Below are 16,340 nucleotides of genomic sequence, written 5' to 3' on the forward strand. Positions count from 1 at the left end.
GCGTCCCTGAGCATGAATGCTTCTCCTCACATCTGGAGGTGGTCCACTTCCCCTCCACTTAAGTCAGGGCTGGTTTTGTAACTTGCTTTGACCACAATGCAATGAACTAATATTCTGGAGCTTTGGATTCCACGCCTTATGAGGACTGAAGTCCCTGGCTCCCTCTCTCTGGGAGCTCAGTTGCCAAAACTGTAAGAAAGGCCAGGCTATTGCTTGGAGGCCATGCTGAGCCAGGCCAGGATGGGAGTGGCACCTTGGATGCGGAGTCCAGCCAAGCTCTCAGCTGCATGCAAAGCAGGAGTGAGCAGCCAGTGAGAGCTGGTCAAACTCGGCCATCCCTCGGAACCAGGCCATGAAGTTCTGCGGTGGTTTGTTAGGCAGCAGCAAATGGAGAAGTGAATGCAAGAAAACCAGTGCTATTGGCATCTTTGTTTCATTAGTTGGCTGGTGGGTTTCCAGAAACACATTGGTCATGATGCTTTATAACTTCCATACCAGTGATTTAAACTTTTTTGAATGTTTATTTTTGAGAGAGAGAGAGCACACAAGTGGGGTAGGGGCAGAGAGAGAGGGAGACACAGAATCAGAAGCAGGCTCCAGGCTCCAAGCTGTCAACACGGAGCCCGAGGCCTGGCTTGAACTCACGGAACTGCAAGATCATGACCTGAGCCAAAGTCGGACGCTTAACCAACTGAGCCACCCGGGCACCCCTACATACTAGTGATTTATATACAGCATTTTGTATGTAGTGAATGCTTCGCAGTGTAACATATTTAACCAAAAAAAAAAAAAAAGCTTCACCTGACATGCAAAAATGCATCTTCCTAATTTTGATTTGTATTTTCTATGTACGTGCAATTAAACATCTTTTCATGCTTAAGCAATGATCCATTTGTATTTCCCTTACTGTGAACTGCCTGTTCCTATTCTTCGCCTATTTATCTATTGGGTTGTTCATTTTTCATGATTTATAAAAATGTTGCCTATCAGGAAAACAGCCCTTTTTAAAGTGTCCTAGGTTTCAAAAACATCTCCCCCCGTGCCCGTTAAAAACCTTTTGACTTTGTGGTATATTTTGCTGTCCATAAATTCTAGTTTTTCATAGTCCAAGTTGCAATTGGTGGGTATCATACTTAGGTCTTCCCTCCTCTAAGATTCTTCTAAATCATTTAAGTACTTTTATGGCTTCATTTCATACTTAAAAACCTTGGTTTATGCAGAATTAATATTATTACTGGAAAGTAGGATCCAGGTTAAGTTTTGTCCAAATGGCTAGCCAGTTGTTCCATTAAAAAAAACCCAAAAAACAACAACAACAAAAAAACCCCAGGGGGCACCTGGGTGGCTCAGTTGGCTAAGTGTCCAACTCTTGATTTCAGCTCAGGTCAGGACTTCATGGTTCGTGAGTTCGAGGCCACATTGGGCTCTGCGCAGACACTGGAGAGCCTGCCTGGGATTCTTTTCCTCCCCCTCTCCCTCTCAAAATAAATAAACATTAAAACAACAACAACAGGGGCGCCTGGGTGGCGCAGTCGGTTGAGCGTCCGACTTCAGCCAGGTCACGATCTCGCGGTCTGTGAGTTCGAGCCCCGCGTCGGGCTCTGGGCTGATGGCTCAGAGCCTGGAGCCAGTTTCCGATTCTGTGTCTCCCTCTCTCTCTGCTCCTCCCCCGTTCATGCTCTGTCTCTCTCTGGCCCAAAGATAAATGAAAAACGTTGAAAAAAAAATTAAAAAAAAATAAAATAAATAAAACAACAACAACAGGGGTGCCTGGGTGGCATGGTCGGTTAAGCATCTGACTCTTGATTTTGGCTCGGGTCGTGATGTCTTATCACGGTTTGTGAGTTCGAGCCCTGCATCAGGCTCTGCACTGACAGTGTGGAGCCTGCTTGGGATTCTCTCCCTCTCTCTCTGCCTGTCCCCTTGTGCACATGCACTCTCTCAAAATAAATAACTGCACTTAAAAAAAAAACCCACATGTGCCCCATTAAATATCCTCATATTTTTTAATTTTTTTTTTTAACGTTTATTTATTTTTGGGACAGAGAGAGACAGAGCATGAACGGGGGAGGGGCAGAGAGAGAGGGAGACACAGAATCGGAAACAGGCTGCAGGCTCCGAGCCATCAGCCCAGAGCCCGACGCGGGGCTCGAACTCACGGACCGCGAGATCGTGACCTGGCTGAAGTCGGACGCTTAACCGACTGCGCCACTCAGGCGCCCCTAAATATCCTCATATTTAAGACCATTTCCAGACCCTCCATTGAGTCCCGTTGACCTTTTCCTTTGCTACGTGGAACTCTTTAATTATAGTAGTTTATGATGTTTAATACCTGGAGGCTGTTCTTTCCCCTTATAAGGACTTCCAGACTATTCCCCATGTTTACTTTCCCAAAAGAACCTTGTCAAGTTAAACAATAAATCCTGTCAGCATTTTAATTGTGATTGCATTGCATGCAGATTGACGTCTTCCCAAGATTGCCTTTGAGAACAAGGTGTGTCTGCAAACTTGAGTCATTTATGTCCCTCACAGGTTTATTGAGCCGGACCAGTGGCAAGGATGTAGGCACCCACCCTCACCCCGGTCCCGCTGGGTCCACCCCGCCAAAGTTCCGGGAAGCTCTCCCACCACCTCCTCTGTAGAATGAGACCCTGTGACTCATGCCAACCTCAGCTCGGACCCACCGAGGTGGTTACTAATTGCCCCGAAACTGTGAAGAACACTACATCATCTTTGTGCTTAAGGACAAGCAATAATGATGTCATCTTCCGTGCAGAACTAAACACGATGGTTTATAGGCACTTAAAAGCAGCCATGACCTTGGGCAAGTTACTTCCGGTCTCCAAGTCTACTCCACGTCTACTCTTCCTGTAAAATGTGAATCAACCCGGCTCGGCCTGGTGTGAGGACTGAAGGGGACTGAGGGGACGCGGATGCTCCTTGGCTGAACCTCTGCTGGCCTCCCCGCCCTCCACATCCAGGCACCCTTGGCCAGCCTGCGGGATGGGGTGCACCTGCCCGGCGCCCTCCCCTACCCACTGCTCCCAAGTCAACGTCAGAAGTCAAACATATTTATTGTTCTACAGACACTTCTGAAAAGGGATCTAATTGAGAAAATATACAAAGCATTTAAGACTTTCATCTCCAGAGAGCACCTAAGTCTGGCTGGAGGCGTCGAAGCCTCCTTTTCAAGGCTCAGGGCTGAGAACGGTTAGCATATTGAATGATCAGTAAAAACATGCAAAAGTGAGAAGGAAAAGGGAAAAAAGGCTGCATTCCTCCAAAGCCGGGGGACGGAATTTCAGAACGAGGGGGAGGCAGGGTGCACAAGTACCAGGTGGCTCTCCCTTCCCCCCACATTATCTTCTCAAACAGCTCCAAGCTTGGAGAAAGCAACGAGCCCACCCCCTCGTCTCTGCTCAGCGCTCAGCCCCGCAAGGCCGCCCACCTCGCTCTGTCCCCTTCCTGTGGCCATGGCTGCAGGACCTCACTTGTGCTCCTGGGGGGCCAGGGCGGGGGGCCCTGGCTCCTCCCTTCTTTGGTTCCACTCGGAGAACGATTGTGCTTGACGGACTCATCCCCACCCCTCGCTCCAGGCTCCCATTGGTGGGCTGAAGGCACTGACAGGAGTCCTGGGGGGAGAGCCCCAGGACACCGTCTTCCCTTGTGCTCTGGGGGGGGGGGGGGGGGGTCCATCCCTGGGCACATGACCCTACCCTCAGCCCAGGTCTGGGAATCTGGACGCAGGAGGAAATGTGCTGTCCAAGGAACAAGCCTTTTGGGACTTTCCCAACTGTGCAGATATCTCTGAACCCCATACCACACCCCACCCTGTCCCCTTGCCCAGGACCCCCACATGCCCGGTCCCTCCGTCTAGCCCTCCCCCTGGGCTGCCAGTGCAGCTGTGGGCTGGCCCCAGCGGACCCGACTTCAGGATGGTGGTCCCAGAAACCACCCTGTGGCGCCCTCCTGTCCCCCAGACCTGGGAGCTCAGAAGAGGTGGGGCCTCAAGAGGTCACGGCTCTGGTACAGGGAGGCGGGCAGGGCTGGAAAGGAACCAGGAGACACGTCACATCTATGGAAAGGTCCAAAGTACAAGCTAAGCGAGGGGAAGGAGGAGGGCCGGAGTGGCCAGAAGGAAAAGAAGGAAGAGGACAAGGGCGGGGCCTGGAAGGGGAGGCCCTCACACCACCCCGCAGATGAGGGTCTCCACCACGAAGGTGTTCTCGAAGTGGCGGATGGCATTGCAGTTCTTGGCCCCTCGCTTGTTGATCCCTGAGAGGGAACAGAGAAATCTCAGTGAGGACTGTGTCCCGGCCCAGTGCCGGCTGGGCTGCAAAGGCAATCAGACTGGGAACCTGAGCGGGACCACGGGACCTCGGGATCCCGGGGCAGGGAGGTGGGAGGAAGAGGCAGCCCCAGAAGTGATACCCAGACCCACTGACAGGCAGTGTACTGAAGGGGTGAGAGCCCAGCTCTGCCATCTTCCCTGCTGTGCGACCTCAGGGGTGTTACTGAACCTCTCTGTGCCTCCGTTTCCTCATCTTTCAAACGGACAGCGAGAATAATGACGGTGGGGATAACTCACACCGTCTCAGAAGGACCTAAAGAGTGTAAACCAGGGCCTGGCCCATAGGACGTGCTCAGTCACCATTAGCTGTTACTACTGCTGCTACCGTCTGAGCTCTGGGAGGGCCGCTCTCCAGCCACGGGGCCCGGCACGGCCGGATGATGGTTTAGAGCTCAGGGCAGGGGCCCAGACGGGAGGAGCTGGCCACTCACGCCTCCGGGTAGCCCGGCGCCGCAGCCGGTAGGTGTCTTTCCCGCTGCACAGGTGGTAGATGAAGGAGCCCAGGGCCTCCTTGTCGCTGACGTGCTCCGTGACCACCATCTCCTCCTGGATGATGTACGTCTGCGGGAGGTAGGTCCCTCTCTGCGAAGCGAGAAGCCGCAGCGTCGGCTCAGTACCCGGGCTCTCCTCCCTCGGGGTCTCCTGGCCCACGGTCCGCTCCCCACGTCTCCACGCTGCTCACTCCGGCAGGGTCCCGTCCTCATGCGTCCGCCTCCCCCATCCAGAGGCCCCGGGCCTCGCCCTTCTGACATCTCCAGGCACCTTCCGTTTGTGCCAAGCACCGGTGCCCGCCGTGCCGCACGTGTGGGGGTCTGGTCTCCCACGGGGAGTGCTGCTCGGGGAGGGGGGCGACCCCACCTGTTCCCTGCACTGCTGAAGCGGGGCATGGCCTAGGAGGCTACAAAGCTGGAGAGGGAGCGGAAGTGTGGTGGGGAGAAGAAAAGGAGACGTGTGGACTCTGGGCGTGGGAGAAGGAAGATGGAGAAGGCGGGAACCGATCCGGGGTGCTGGGCCCCGCTGACAGCAACACCCCCGGGCCCCCTGACCCCCACAGCAGGAGGCTCCCTTGCCCCGGGCCTGGCCCCTACGAGGCAGCGGGGCCCCTGCTCACCTTCACATTCATGAGGAGCTCCCAGAAGTTGCGAGGGGGCAGCACGATGGTGGTGTTGAGCTCGATAACATAGCACTTGTCCAGGGAGATGTCATGGTAGGCGGTGAGCCCCTGGGCAGGAGGAGGGGCCCCGTCAGTCCCTGCAGTCGAGGGCCTGGCCTGGGTGGGCTGGGAGGCACCAGCCCGACCACGCCGGTGCGATGCACCCCCGATTCCCGAACACCCGGGCGGGTGCTCCTGGGCTCCTGCTCGTCTCCTAGCCTGTATTTGCGGGGACTTCCACTTACTACGTGAAAAACACCAACCGTCCAGGGCCTCGGTCGTTACAAGGGTTCTTCTCATGGGATCACAGAGCTGAGGTTTGGGGAAGCCAGTAATGTTCCAATCGTGCATTCCATCAGACCTCTGAGGTCCCGGCATCCCTGCGGACAGCCAGGACCCTCAGCAGGAGATGCTCCGTCCCTGGCTCTCTGGGGGGTTTCAGCTGTAAGACTGTCCAGGATACGGAGTGAAGGGATCGTACCGGACAATCCCTAGGAAGCTCTGGGAGGCAAGTACGGGGGGGGACAGGTGGCTGGAGAGCCTGTGTTTCACGGGCCTCAAAACGGTCACTGGCAACAGAAGCGCGAAGGATGGTTACCTCTGGGGAGGGGGTACTGGCTGGGGCGAGGGGAGGGCACCAGGGAACCTTCTGGAATGCTGGCCGAGGTCCAGATTTGATCCAGGTGGCACTACATGCAGGCCTCGGAGAAAACCCACTAAGCTGTACACGTAATGAGCTTGACTGGCGTGCTCTACCTCAAAAAAAAGTCACCGCAAAATACCCAACTGAAAGGAACATCGGCCTTGCCATGACAGCCAGTGTCCGCACTAGTTCACGTTCAGTGAGAAACGCTACCCCTACACAACAGAAGCGAGGTCTTTAAAATCCCGATAAAGCGGACCCGTAGACGTCTGCCAGACATAGTTGCCGTCATAGACGGAGGTACTACGGGCACTCGTATTCCCCTTTCTCACGACCCTCGGTGGAAGGGGGTTCCGGGTCTTTAGGACACCCTTCCACCACTCCTGCCCTGGCCCTGGCCGGCCTCACCCGCTGGAAGTCATGAATGATGTCTGCAGGGTCCCCGCCGCCGAACTGGGGCACGGGCACATTGATGCGTTCATAGTTCTCTTCGAGGTAGATCTTCACGTCCTCCTCCAGCTCCATCCGAGTGCGGACCTGGGAGGACAGGGAGTCCTCGTAGAGAACGCCACAGTGGAAGAAGTTGTCCCGGGCCAGCTGGGCAAGGTGGAGGAAGAGACAGGCAGACCGGTCACACGGCGCCTCCGGCACGGCCACCCCGCCCCCCCCCCCCACTGCGCCACGACCCCCAAGGCCTGGGCAAGCACCAAGTGTGGGACTAATGAGACCCATTTCGCAGGTGGAGAAACTGAGGAACACGGGGAGTCAGGGAGGGTTGAGCGGGATCTGCCAGGTCCCGGGTGAACGGCCTCTCTGGCCTTCAGTTTCCCCATCCGTGAAACGAGGTGATCCATCAGGCTTTTTCTGGCCTCTGGGTCCATGAGCCTGTGACTGAAACGGGATGGATCGGCAGGGGTGGGACCCGGCCACCACGTGCCCTCCACAGAGGGACAGACCCCCAAGCAAGAGCCTGGAGTGGATGGGGGGGGGCCCTTAGGGGCAAACACAGGAGCCCCGGATTGAACAGGCTGGGTGCCCAGGAGGGAGGAGAGTCGCTCAGAGAAAATCAGCTGCGTGAAGATTCTGGAGGCATCACTACAGCCAACCCCGTGTCCAAGCTCACTCAGGTTCCACCACCTTCCCTGGACACCGGGCCCCACGAGCAACACTGTGCCTCTATCTGCAGAGCAGGCCTAACGGCTCCATCCACAAGGGCGGGGGGGGGGGGGGGGGGGCTGTGTGACCTGACTGAGGCCCTGTGACGTGCCCATGTGCACTTCTCCAGGGCTCCTCCAGATCTGTGTACAGACTCCTGGCCTGTCACGGGCAGAACTCCCCTTTCTGTTGCAGTGAAGTTCTCCCAGAGCATGAATCATCACACATGAATCATACTGTCCAGGGCACGGACTCAGAGGCCGCTCTGAGGTTCCCCTAGTCCCCAGCAGTTGGGACGGGGTGAGAAGCCCCAGGAGGGCACAAGTTGGGGCTGGGGACAGAGGGGACCAGGAGCCAGGCAGGCTCCTAAGGGCCACAGGAAAGGGCCCGGGAGAGGACTCCCATGGGAAAGGGAGAACCGGGAACACGCGGGGAGCTGGCCGTGGAGGGGGACGTTGGGGTGGGGGTGGGGCGGGGGGGAGCCAAAAAAAAAGGGAAGTCGGCAGGTGTGTGGGAGCTGAGGTTTCTAGGGGAAAGTCACATGGAATACAAAAACTCTTCAGTAATTTCCATCGCGGAAAAACTAAGTAACGAAGTGAAAAGCCAATGCTTGAGGGTGGGAGGTCACTTGGGTCATAAATGACTGGCAATTCTCAGCTTCTTTGTCACTCTGAAATTCCCTGTTCAGTACACTTACGGTTATTCTTTTGAGCTTTAATTTAACTCCCTTGGTGGCAACTGTCTCCCTCCCCAGATCTGGGCTGATCGCAAGGTCACCATGACCATGACCAGTCCTCCCGCCCAGCTTCGTGCCCTCACTTGGCTGTGTGAGTAGATAACGGGGGTGCTGTCACAGGCGGAGGCCACCCCTTGCGGGAGGTGGGGGTGCATCCGTCCACTATCCGGCTCTCTGCCTTCCTTGTTTTGTGATTCAAGCAAACATCCAAGGCATGACCCTCGGGCACAGGGTCCAGCTCTAGAGGGATCACAGAGTTCCGATTTCTGCTGGATCTGAGTTTCTGGTGGTAACACTCCAGGGTAACACTGTGGGAAGGGGCAATGGATTCCAGTCCCAGCTCGCCCGCCACTAACTGTGTTCCTGGGAGAGCTCCTGGGTGGCCTCAGGTGTGTCTGAAGACATGGCTAAGGACACTCTACCAGGGTCCATAGGGGTCAGAGGGCGGGGCTCCAGTTCTGTCTCCGGGACCAGGCAAGAGGCTGGCACGAGCCCAAGGAGGCCCCATGGAGGGAGGATGCGGGTCTTTGGTGCTTGGCTGGGCATTCACTCCCACCTGGGGGCAGGTCACCTGCTGTCCCCCCTCCTCACAAGCCCTAAGGACCTGGCTGTCACCTGCCCATGCTCACTCTCCTGCCAGCTCCTCTCTAAACACTACCTTTCCCCGAGCCCCGTGCCTCCCTCCCGCCTGGCCTCACCTGTGCGAGGAAGAAGTATCTGTAGATGTAGACGGAGGCGAACACGAGGCCCATGAGCAAGACGACCATGCCCATCGACAGGTAGCACACGCCGCCCACAGAGCCCCCCTTCTTGTAGCGGTGGTGGGGGGGGCGTTCCTCCTGTGGACAGCAGTGCTGGGTCAGCCAGATAGATGGTGGTCCCGCACCTCTGGGGACCCTCCCACCCCCTTCCCGGAAGTGAGATCTCACCCTGCCCGCCGGGAGCGAGCCTTGGGAAAAAAGGGAGGGGAGAACGGGGCCGAGGACACACGAGCATCATCTGGAAGGGATGCCCCCCCAGGGTCCTCCCAGCTTCCTCCCAGGTAAAGAGAAACTGAGACCCGCATCAAAGCCATACATAACGACCCACTGGGATTAAGCGGGCACGTTTGGATTATCCATGCCATTAGTACCCTTTACTATGCCGGCTGTGACCACGATATATACTCTTAAACACAGAATGGGGGAAGCACAGATGTGGCCTTAATAAGTGCACCAGACCTGGGAACCTATAGGAAATGGGGTGCACTGGGCAGGCTGGGAGCCAGAGAAGGCTTTGGATCCACCCGAAAGCTGGGGTGCACTGGGCAGGCTGGAATTGGGGCAGCAGGAGGTGCCTGCTGGGCTCCCCCCAGAAGGCCATGGCAGGGAGTGGTCACCGGCTGATGGAAACAGAGGCTCCAGGAGGCGCATGGGGTCTGGGCACTGTGCTGGTCTCCCTTGGAACCGGCGGCCCTAAGCCTGCGATCCATGCTGGGCACAGCTCAGCTACGGCCCCGCACAGGCACCGGCTGGCAGTGTTAAATAGGCTGTCAGGAGTGAAGCCTGAAGGCTGAAGTCTGGAGGCTCCTGGACAAAACCTGCTCTGGGGAAGCCAGGCTTGGGCTCAGAACAGTAGCCATAGGTCTGCCAAGAAGCAGCAAGTTCAACTGACTGAACTTCAGGGCACACGGGTCTGGGCTGGTGGACGAAGGTGTGTGCGTAGATCTCGGTGACACCGCTTTACCCAGAGCACTGGACTGAGCGTCTCAGGATTCAGGCTCTTAATGAGCCTTGGCCATCTCTCGTTTGTGCACGTCCTGCTTCGCACCCCTGCCCTAACCCGGGCCCTCACCCACCCTGGGAGATGTTGCAAAAGCCCAGGCCTGTCTCGGCCTCCACTGTCCACCCTTCACACCCTCCTCCATGGCGTCCAGACACAGTCACGGTGAGGTCAGAGTCCAGGCCCAAGGACTCCCCACCCTCCAGGAGCTGAGGCCGGGTGGGTGAAGGGAAGGAGTTCCAGTCTCCACGTAAGCCACAAACTGTCTGCTTAGCCCCTTTTGTGCCAGGTTTCCTGTCTCCCTTTAGCCCTGGGGGGCTGGGGACACAGTTCAGGTCCAAGTTACCCTGGAGAAGCCCTTATCTCTTAGCCCAGCACAGGGGGCCTGGCCTGGTGGGGGTGGGGCACGGGGCCTGTTGTGATGCCCAGGCCCCAATCCCTGAGGCCCCCTGGCTTACAGCATACAGGGCATGGGGCCCAGGCCTCAGGGAGTGGAGGGGTAACCATCAGATGGGGCAAATGCCTCCCGCTTGGGGCTCTCCCACACACCCTCAAAGCCCAGGAAAAGGACAAAAATACCACGAGGACCCTCCCCCTCACTGGGCACACCCATCACCAGACCAGCTGGTCCCCCGCCTCTGCACCATGGGACAGACACAGGATAGACAGGTGCCCCGGCCCATCTTGTTCCCCAACGCCGCAGTCTGCCCTCCGGGGAGGTCACCTGGCGCGGATGAGAGGTCAAACCCATTGTGCCAAACTCACTAGCTGAGCCCCTCTGCAGGCCTGGGGACCCTCCCCAGCCCGGCCCTGCCGCAGGGGTCCTGTGATCCAGACCAGGAAGATAAATTCATGACACCACCCACTTGGCTGGCATCTCCTCCGCACGCTCGGGCCCTCTAACCAAGGTCCGACAGGAGCCAGGGGATTATAATGGTTTTGACTTTCAACGGGCTCCCAGGAGCAGCGCAGGACGGGGCAGCCTGACAGCCCAAGTGCCACAAGGCACACGCCACCCGGGGGCCTCTGTGGAGGAGGGTGGTGGCGTCTCTGCTCCTCCACCGGTGGCGGACCCAGGAGACAGGTCAGGCTGTTGTGCCAGCTGCGGATCCTGCCGCTGGGGCTGGACGTTCACAGACAGTGGGGTGAGTGGTGGCCCCAAGTTGAGAGAGGCCTCAGCGGGGGGCCGGGATCCCCCGTGAGGGGAGCATCTCTCAGGAAGTGTGAAGAGGCAGGGATTGAAGGAGACCAGGAACCTGAGAGCCCTTTGTCAAGGATGAAGCGCGAGATAAAAATAGCAGATCTTTATCAGCTGAAACTTTCCTTTTCAGGGCCAATGCCAGGGCCAGCTGTAGAGACTGCACCCTGGCCATGCAGTCAGAAAACCAGAGAAGCCAGCTTGTGAGAACTGCTTTTAAAAAGAACAAAACAAAACAAAGCCAATGGTCCACAGGCGAGAGCCTGAGGGCCTGCTCCACAAGGAAGTTCACAGACAAGGAGGCCGATGGTTTTAGAGCAGCCGTTCTAGCCTTTCTGCTTCCGGCTCGGTCAGTGCCTGGGGCACGGCTGCGGCTCTAGGGCTGAGAAGAACGCAGCCTCCAGCAGGCCCCCTGGATACCACTCCCCGTCCCTACTCTGTGGGGGTCACTGTGAAGGCTGAGGATCCCCGGCCGTCCTAGGTGTGTGGGGACATACCCCTCACGTGTCTGGGGCTAACACAGAGCTCCCTATCCCACCTTTACTGATGCCCCCTAGTGCGTGCCTGAGGCTCAGCTGCCCTGCTCCCCTCCCTAAGCCCACACCCCTCCCGCCTGCAGGGCCCAAACCTCAGAAAATTCAGGGCTGAGCAGCAGGCAGGAAGGGAAAGCAGGACCAGAGCTTGCCAGGAAGCAGACTGGAAGCCATGGATGTCCCTGCTTGGAGACAAAAGGCACTTCAGACATCAAGCCCCCCTCCCCGCCCCCCCCCTGCCCCGCCCCCCACAGGAGAAAGGGCCCCTGAATCCTGCCCCGAAGCTGCTATTGCTTGCCGGGCCCTGAGCTCCGCAACGGAGAATCTGGGGACTCCTGGCTGTCCAGCTCACCCGGAAGGACTGTGGAGAAGCCTGCTTCCTGAGACCCCTGAGCTGCTTTGCTTATGCTGGAGACTCAGGAAAATGCTGCCCCCCCCAAGCCCCCACCCCCGCATGGAGCAGCCAGACATTTGGGGGGGGGCTTTCACTTGGAAAGTGGAAAAACATTGCATACTGTCTCCAAGGCAACTGGGCTTTCTGAGCAAAGTGCTTTGCTGTGCACTCGTGTGGGGCACGTGAGCCAGCCGTGCGGGGACCTGGAGGGGCCCCGGGGCCTCCTCTGCCCACGGCACCGAGGCCCGCAATGGCGCTCATTAAATGATTTAGCAAAGCCAGGGCCACAGCGGTCAAGGGGAACCCAGCCAACTGGAGCATTAACTCAGCGGACTCCCATGGCTCCTGGAGATCCCCCCCAGCTAGAGCCTCTCACTAACAATGCCCAAATTAACTGCAAGCAGATTAAACTACAGTCGCAGGCTGCTGGGAGGAGGCTGGCAGGGGAGTCAGAAATGCACTTGCTGTAGCCCAGGCTGACAGCTGGAGAGGGAGGGGTTCCTGACCGGCCTCCTTGGTATCATTCTTCTTCAGCATCTTTCTTTCCTAGGCTGCAGACCACAGATTCAAGGGCACCAACGTGTGTGTGTGTGTGTGTGTGTGTGTGTGTGTGTGAGAGAGAGAGAGAGAGAGAGAGAGAGAGAGACAGAGAGACAGAGAGACAGAGAGACAGAGACAGAGAGAGAAAGAGACCTAGCGAAGGTGAGGGGAGTGGGCAAATGCCCACTGTCCACAGGAGCACAGAGAGCTATGCTTTATGTACAAATGCCCACGGGGACTCATGGACTCGCTCTCAGTGGAACCCCATTCCTATCGTGTGGCTCAGCGGCTTGGACACACGCCGGGTGAGTAAGCGCAGCGTGGACCCCTGCACCACCCTCTGCTTTGCTTGGCCAGGCTGGGCCCATTCTCTCATCTATTCCGGTCCTGATGGTCAAGATGAGACTCTAGAGAACAAAGGCTCCGAAGGATGAGAAGCAAAGCTGGCTGCTGACAGAGCTCTCCTGGGGGAGAGAGAACTTGGAGAGTGTGTGTGTTGGGGGATAGCCAGGCTGTGCTTCCGTGATCTTACCATAAACATTTTTTTTCTTCTAAGAGGAACTCATCCTCCCTGGCGGTACTGACAGCCCTGAAACATGCAAGGACCGGCCCAGAAAAGCAAATAGAAAAGAGAGGGAACTGGAGAGGGAAGAGAAAAACCACTGTGCTGTGTGCCCCAAAGCCAAAGCCCCTCTGGGAAGGCCCAGGACAGACCACGAAGGGGACCAAAGCCCCCACCCCTCCACGAGATAGGACCAGGAACAGGACCACCTGTCCACAAAGGTCCTTTTTTTCTGCTCAGCGGGCAGGGCCGGCGGGTACTGGGGCACTGGGGCAGGAAGACTCCACGCCCACCAGTACCGCCCTCCAGGCTGGCAGGGGACCCTCCCCCAACCACTCTGGGAGACCCAGCTCCCGCCTGCCAAGGGCCCGAGGCCAGGACTCGGAAAGTGAAATCTGATCCCCAGGTATGCAGCTGGGGGAGGGGGCGACACAGGAGCCATTAATCAAAGGCAAGGCCAAGGAGAAAATTACCCGGGTCTGAGAAGATGATGGTATTGAACATGTCTCTCTCCTCCTGCAGCCCCCCCCCCCACCATTTGCAGCCCCCCAGCCCAGTCCCGTGTGTACACGCCCACACCTGGCTGTGCGTGTGTGTGTGTGTGTGTGTGTGTGTGTGTGTGTGTGTACGTGTGCACTCAAGCACAAGCAGATGGACGGGAGAGGGGAGCCAGGCTGAGAGGTGCAGGGCTGGCCAGAGGGTGCTAAGAGGGGGTGCTTCCCGGCCAACCCACTTTCCAAGCTGGCTTCCGGCCAGTCGCCCGTCAGCGCAGGCTTCTCATTATCTCAGAGGCGAGCGCCAAGGGGAGGGTGGGCAGCTGGAGGCCCAGCTGGGCCCCCACCCCCATCCCTTCCCGGCCCACTGAGGCACTTCCTTCCAGCAGCAGGTCTGGGGACAGAATCCTCGTTGTATTTCAGTTTTTGCTCAGAAGCAGGGGGAGCCCCGCTGTGGGGGTGCTGCTGAGGTCTCACCCTGGCCCTGTCGGCCCGTACACAGGTGGACATTTTGCTCTAACGGCCACGGGGGAGCTCACTGCGTTCCCAAACTCATCTGTTCATCAAGCGGTCCTTCTAGGGCTTTAAATCTGGTTTTGGAGTCCAGTTCAGTGGCCAAGGAGGGTTCTCGGGTCACCCTCAGTCAGAGGAAACCTTCTGCAAAGCTTTCCTCCGCATCCTCATCAGCACGGGGCAAACCTCAAACGCTCTGTCTTGACACAGCAGATGGCCGGGCCTCCCAGTCTGCCTGTGTGTCCCACCCACCTTCTCCTTCTAATAAATGGTACCCTAATAATGGTGGCACTGTGTCTGAATGCTGGGTGCCTGCTGCGCTCGCTGCCGGAGGCAGGAGAGGGGACTTGATCGACGCCCCCTGGTTATTGGACGTGAGAAGTGTGCCCCTTGGCCAGGTGAGGGCACATCGGCCTCAGAGTCGTGAACTCTCTTCCCCGCTCCAGTTCCATCAGGCAACTGTCAGAGCCAACAGGCAACATCCAACAGGGCCTCGGGAAGCTGCGATAGTTTACTGCTATGCACTTCTGTCCTAGTGGTGGTGGTGGTGGGGTGGGGGGGGGTGGTTAATCCTCCTCCTGGGCCCCCAGGGCTCCTCCGTGCCAATGAAGACAGCTAGGGGACCCGCCCAGCTAACAAGGTTTGGGAGAGGAGGCTGGCTCATCAGGCCCAAGGCCATTCCAAACAGCACCAGGAAGGTGTTGAGATTTCCACTTCACACTGGGTGAGGGGGAAAAGACGATGCCCGATGTCAGAGCCAGAAGCTGGTTGTCAGTTACTGCCAAGGGGATGCTGGCATCTGCCATCTAGCCCGGCACCATCAGGAGGCTGCTGGAGAATGTGCCGCTCCGGTGAAATTTGGTGGACCTTCTCAGAGTCTGAATTACATCCTCCTACTGTCTGGCTGGTTTCCCCTTCCGCTTGAAGCCTGTAGCTCTCAGAAGCAGGGTCCTGAATTCCAGGCCTGAGCTGGGCAGCAGGCCCTGGGAGAAGAGAGGGGCCAGCCAGGTCCCATCCCCACTCCCTCCCTGGGCTGGGAGGAGGGGAGGAGGCGGGCTCCTTGGTGAAGGGAGGAAAGAAGCTTGAAGAGACCCTTGCAAACTCTTAAAGCTGCAGACCATGGTCTTCAAATACGGACCGTCCCCTCTCATCTAAACATCGGATGAAGACGGAGTTGCTCTGGTTGGGGGTGCAGAGCAACCCCCCAACCCAGCCCAGCCCAGGTGGTCCTGGATGATGCAATGACCACACCAGGGCACGGGAGCTGGCCTGAGGCTGCTCGGTGCATTTCACATTCAGGGTCTCTGCTGGGGCTGCGACACCCACCTGAGGCCCCTCTCCAGCGTGCCCTCCAGCAGGGCTCAGGTTTCTCCCCCTGCCCCGCAGCCCCCGGAATACTCCAGGCAAGGTTGAGTCTGAGCCACAAAACTTGGGGAGGGATCTTGCCCTGAGGAAGACTCCTCAGAAGCCAGCAGGGGGAAGAGAAGGGAAGTGGACAAAGACGTCGCAAGTCCAGTCTCGACGGGACTGCTTGGCGCGCCCGAAGACCGCCGGAGCCGACGGTTACCGACGGTTACGTGGACACCTTTGCCGGGGCACAATACAGCCTGGCCGGACCAGCTCTCCCTCCCCTCGCCTCCCTGCCCGCCACGCGTCCTGCCCTCTCCGGGTCAGACTCCACGCAGCTCAGACAGTTTTCCACTGGCGGAAATGCCTTCTCTCCCCCAGGCAGGAGGGAAGGGGGAGGAGGGGGAGGACGCCGGAGGGGGCGGGCTGCACCGAGGCCCGCCCCCACAAAGAGCCTCCAGGATGCGGGAGGGCACCGGGGCAGTGGGGGAGCCTCCCGGCGGGATGGAGAGAGCCGCCCAGAACGCGAGCCGGGAGAGGGAGGAAGCCGGGAGCAGGGAGACCCAGACGGCATGGGGTGGAGAAATCAGGGCGCCTGGCCTCATAATTTCGAACCTCGAATCCCAAACGTGCAGCCGGTCCGGTTCTGGCTTATTTCCATTTCTTCACTTTCTTGTCCACCAATTTAGGTGCAGACCAGCAGTACATTCCCCGCCCCCCCCCGCCCCCCCCCATTAGGGACGAAATCAATGGCCCCTCCTCCTTCGTTGGCACCAGACTCCCCCGCCCCGCCATTCCCTACCAATCATGACCCTCCCCCAGTTTGGGGAAACCCAGTCCAACCCCTCTCCCATCCCCCACCGGGGGACTCGACTCTCTCGGCCCCTCCTCCTTGATTAGAACCAGACGCATACCCCCCACCAACATTCCTCCAACTTATTTCTACCAGCCCCTTCCCCT

At 58.0% G+C, this 16,340-nt stretch overlaps 1 protein-coding gene across 2 annotated transcripts in view; it reads right to left on the bottom strand.

Annotated features, from left to right (window-relative positions):
• Positions 1–3,055: 3,055 nt before the first annotated feature.
• ITM2C (integral membrane protein 2C) overlaps positions 3,056–16,340 on the bottom strand; it is a 13,811-nt gene continuing 526 nt past the window's right edge. The window contains exons 2-7 of one of the 2 annotated variants that reach the window (XM_040450738.1): positions 8,737–8,877; positions 6,556–6,744; positions 5,463–5,573; positions 5,034–5,257; positions 4,783–4,933; positions 3,056–4,275 (exon numbers count right to left, since the gene is read on the bottom strand). In XM_040450738.1, coding sequence (XP_040306672.1) covers positions 3,991–4,275; positions 4,783–4,933; positions 5,034–5,257; positions 5,463–5,573; positions 6,556–6,744; positions 8,737–8,877 — 1,101 coding nt within the window. In that variant the 3' untranslated portion in view covers positions 3,056–3,990. The remainder of the gene's footprint in view (positions 4,276–4,782; positions 4,934–5,033; positions 5,258–5,462; positions 5,574–6,555; positions 6,745–8,736; positions 8,878–16,340) is intronic. The other variant, XM_040450739.1, reaches the window with a different exon arrangement.

This window comes from Herpailurus yagouaroundi, unplaced genomic scaffold (assembly GCF_014898765.1).
Source record: "Herpailurus yagouaroundi ecotype Mexico unplaced genomic scaffold, PumYag 202, whole genome shotgun sequence".
Classification (NCBI taxonomy): domain Eukaryota; kingdom Metazoa; phylum Chordata; class Mammalia; order Carnivora; family Felidae; genus Herpailurus; species Herpailurus yagouaroundi.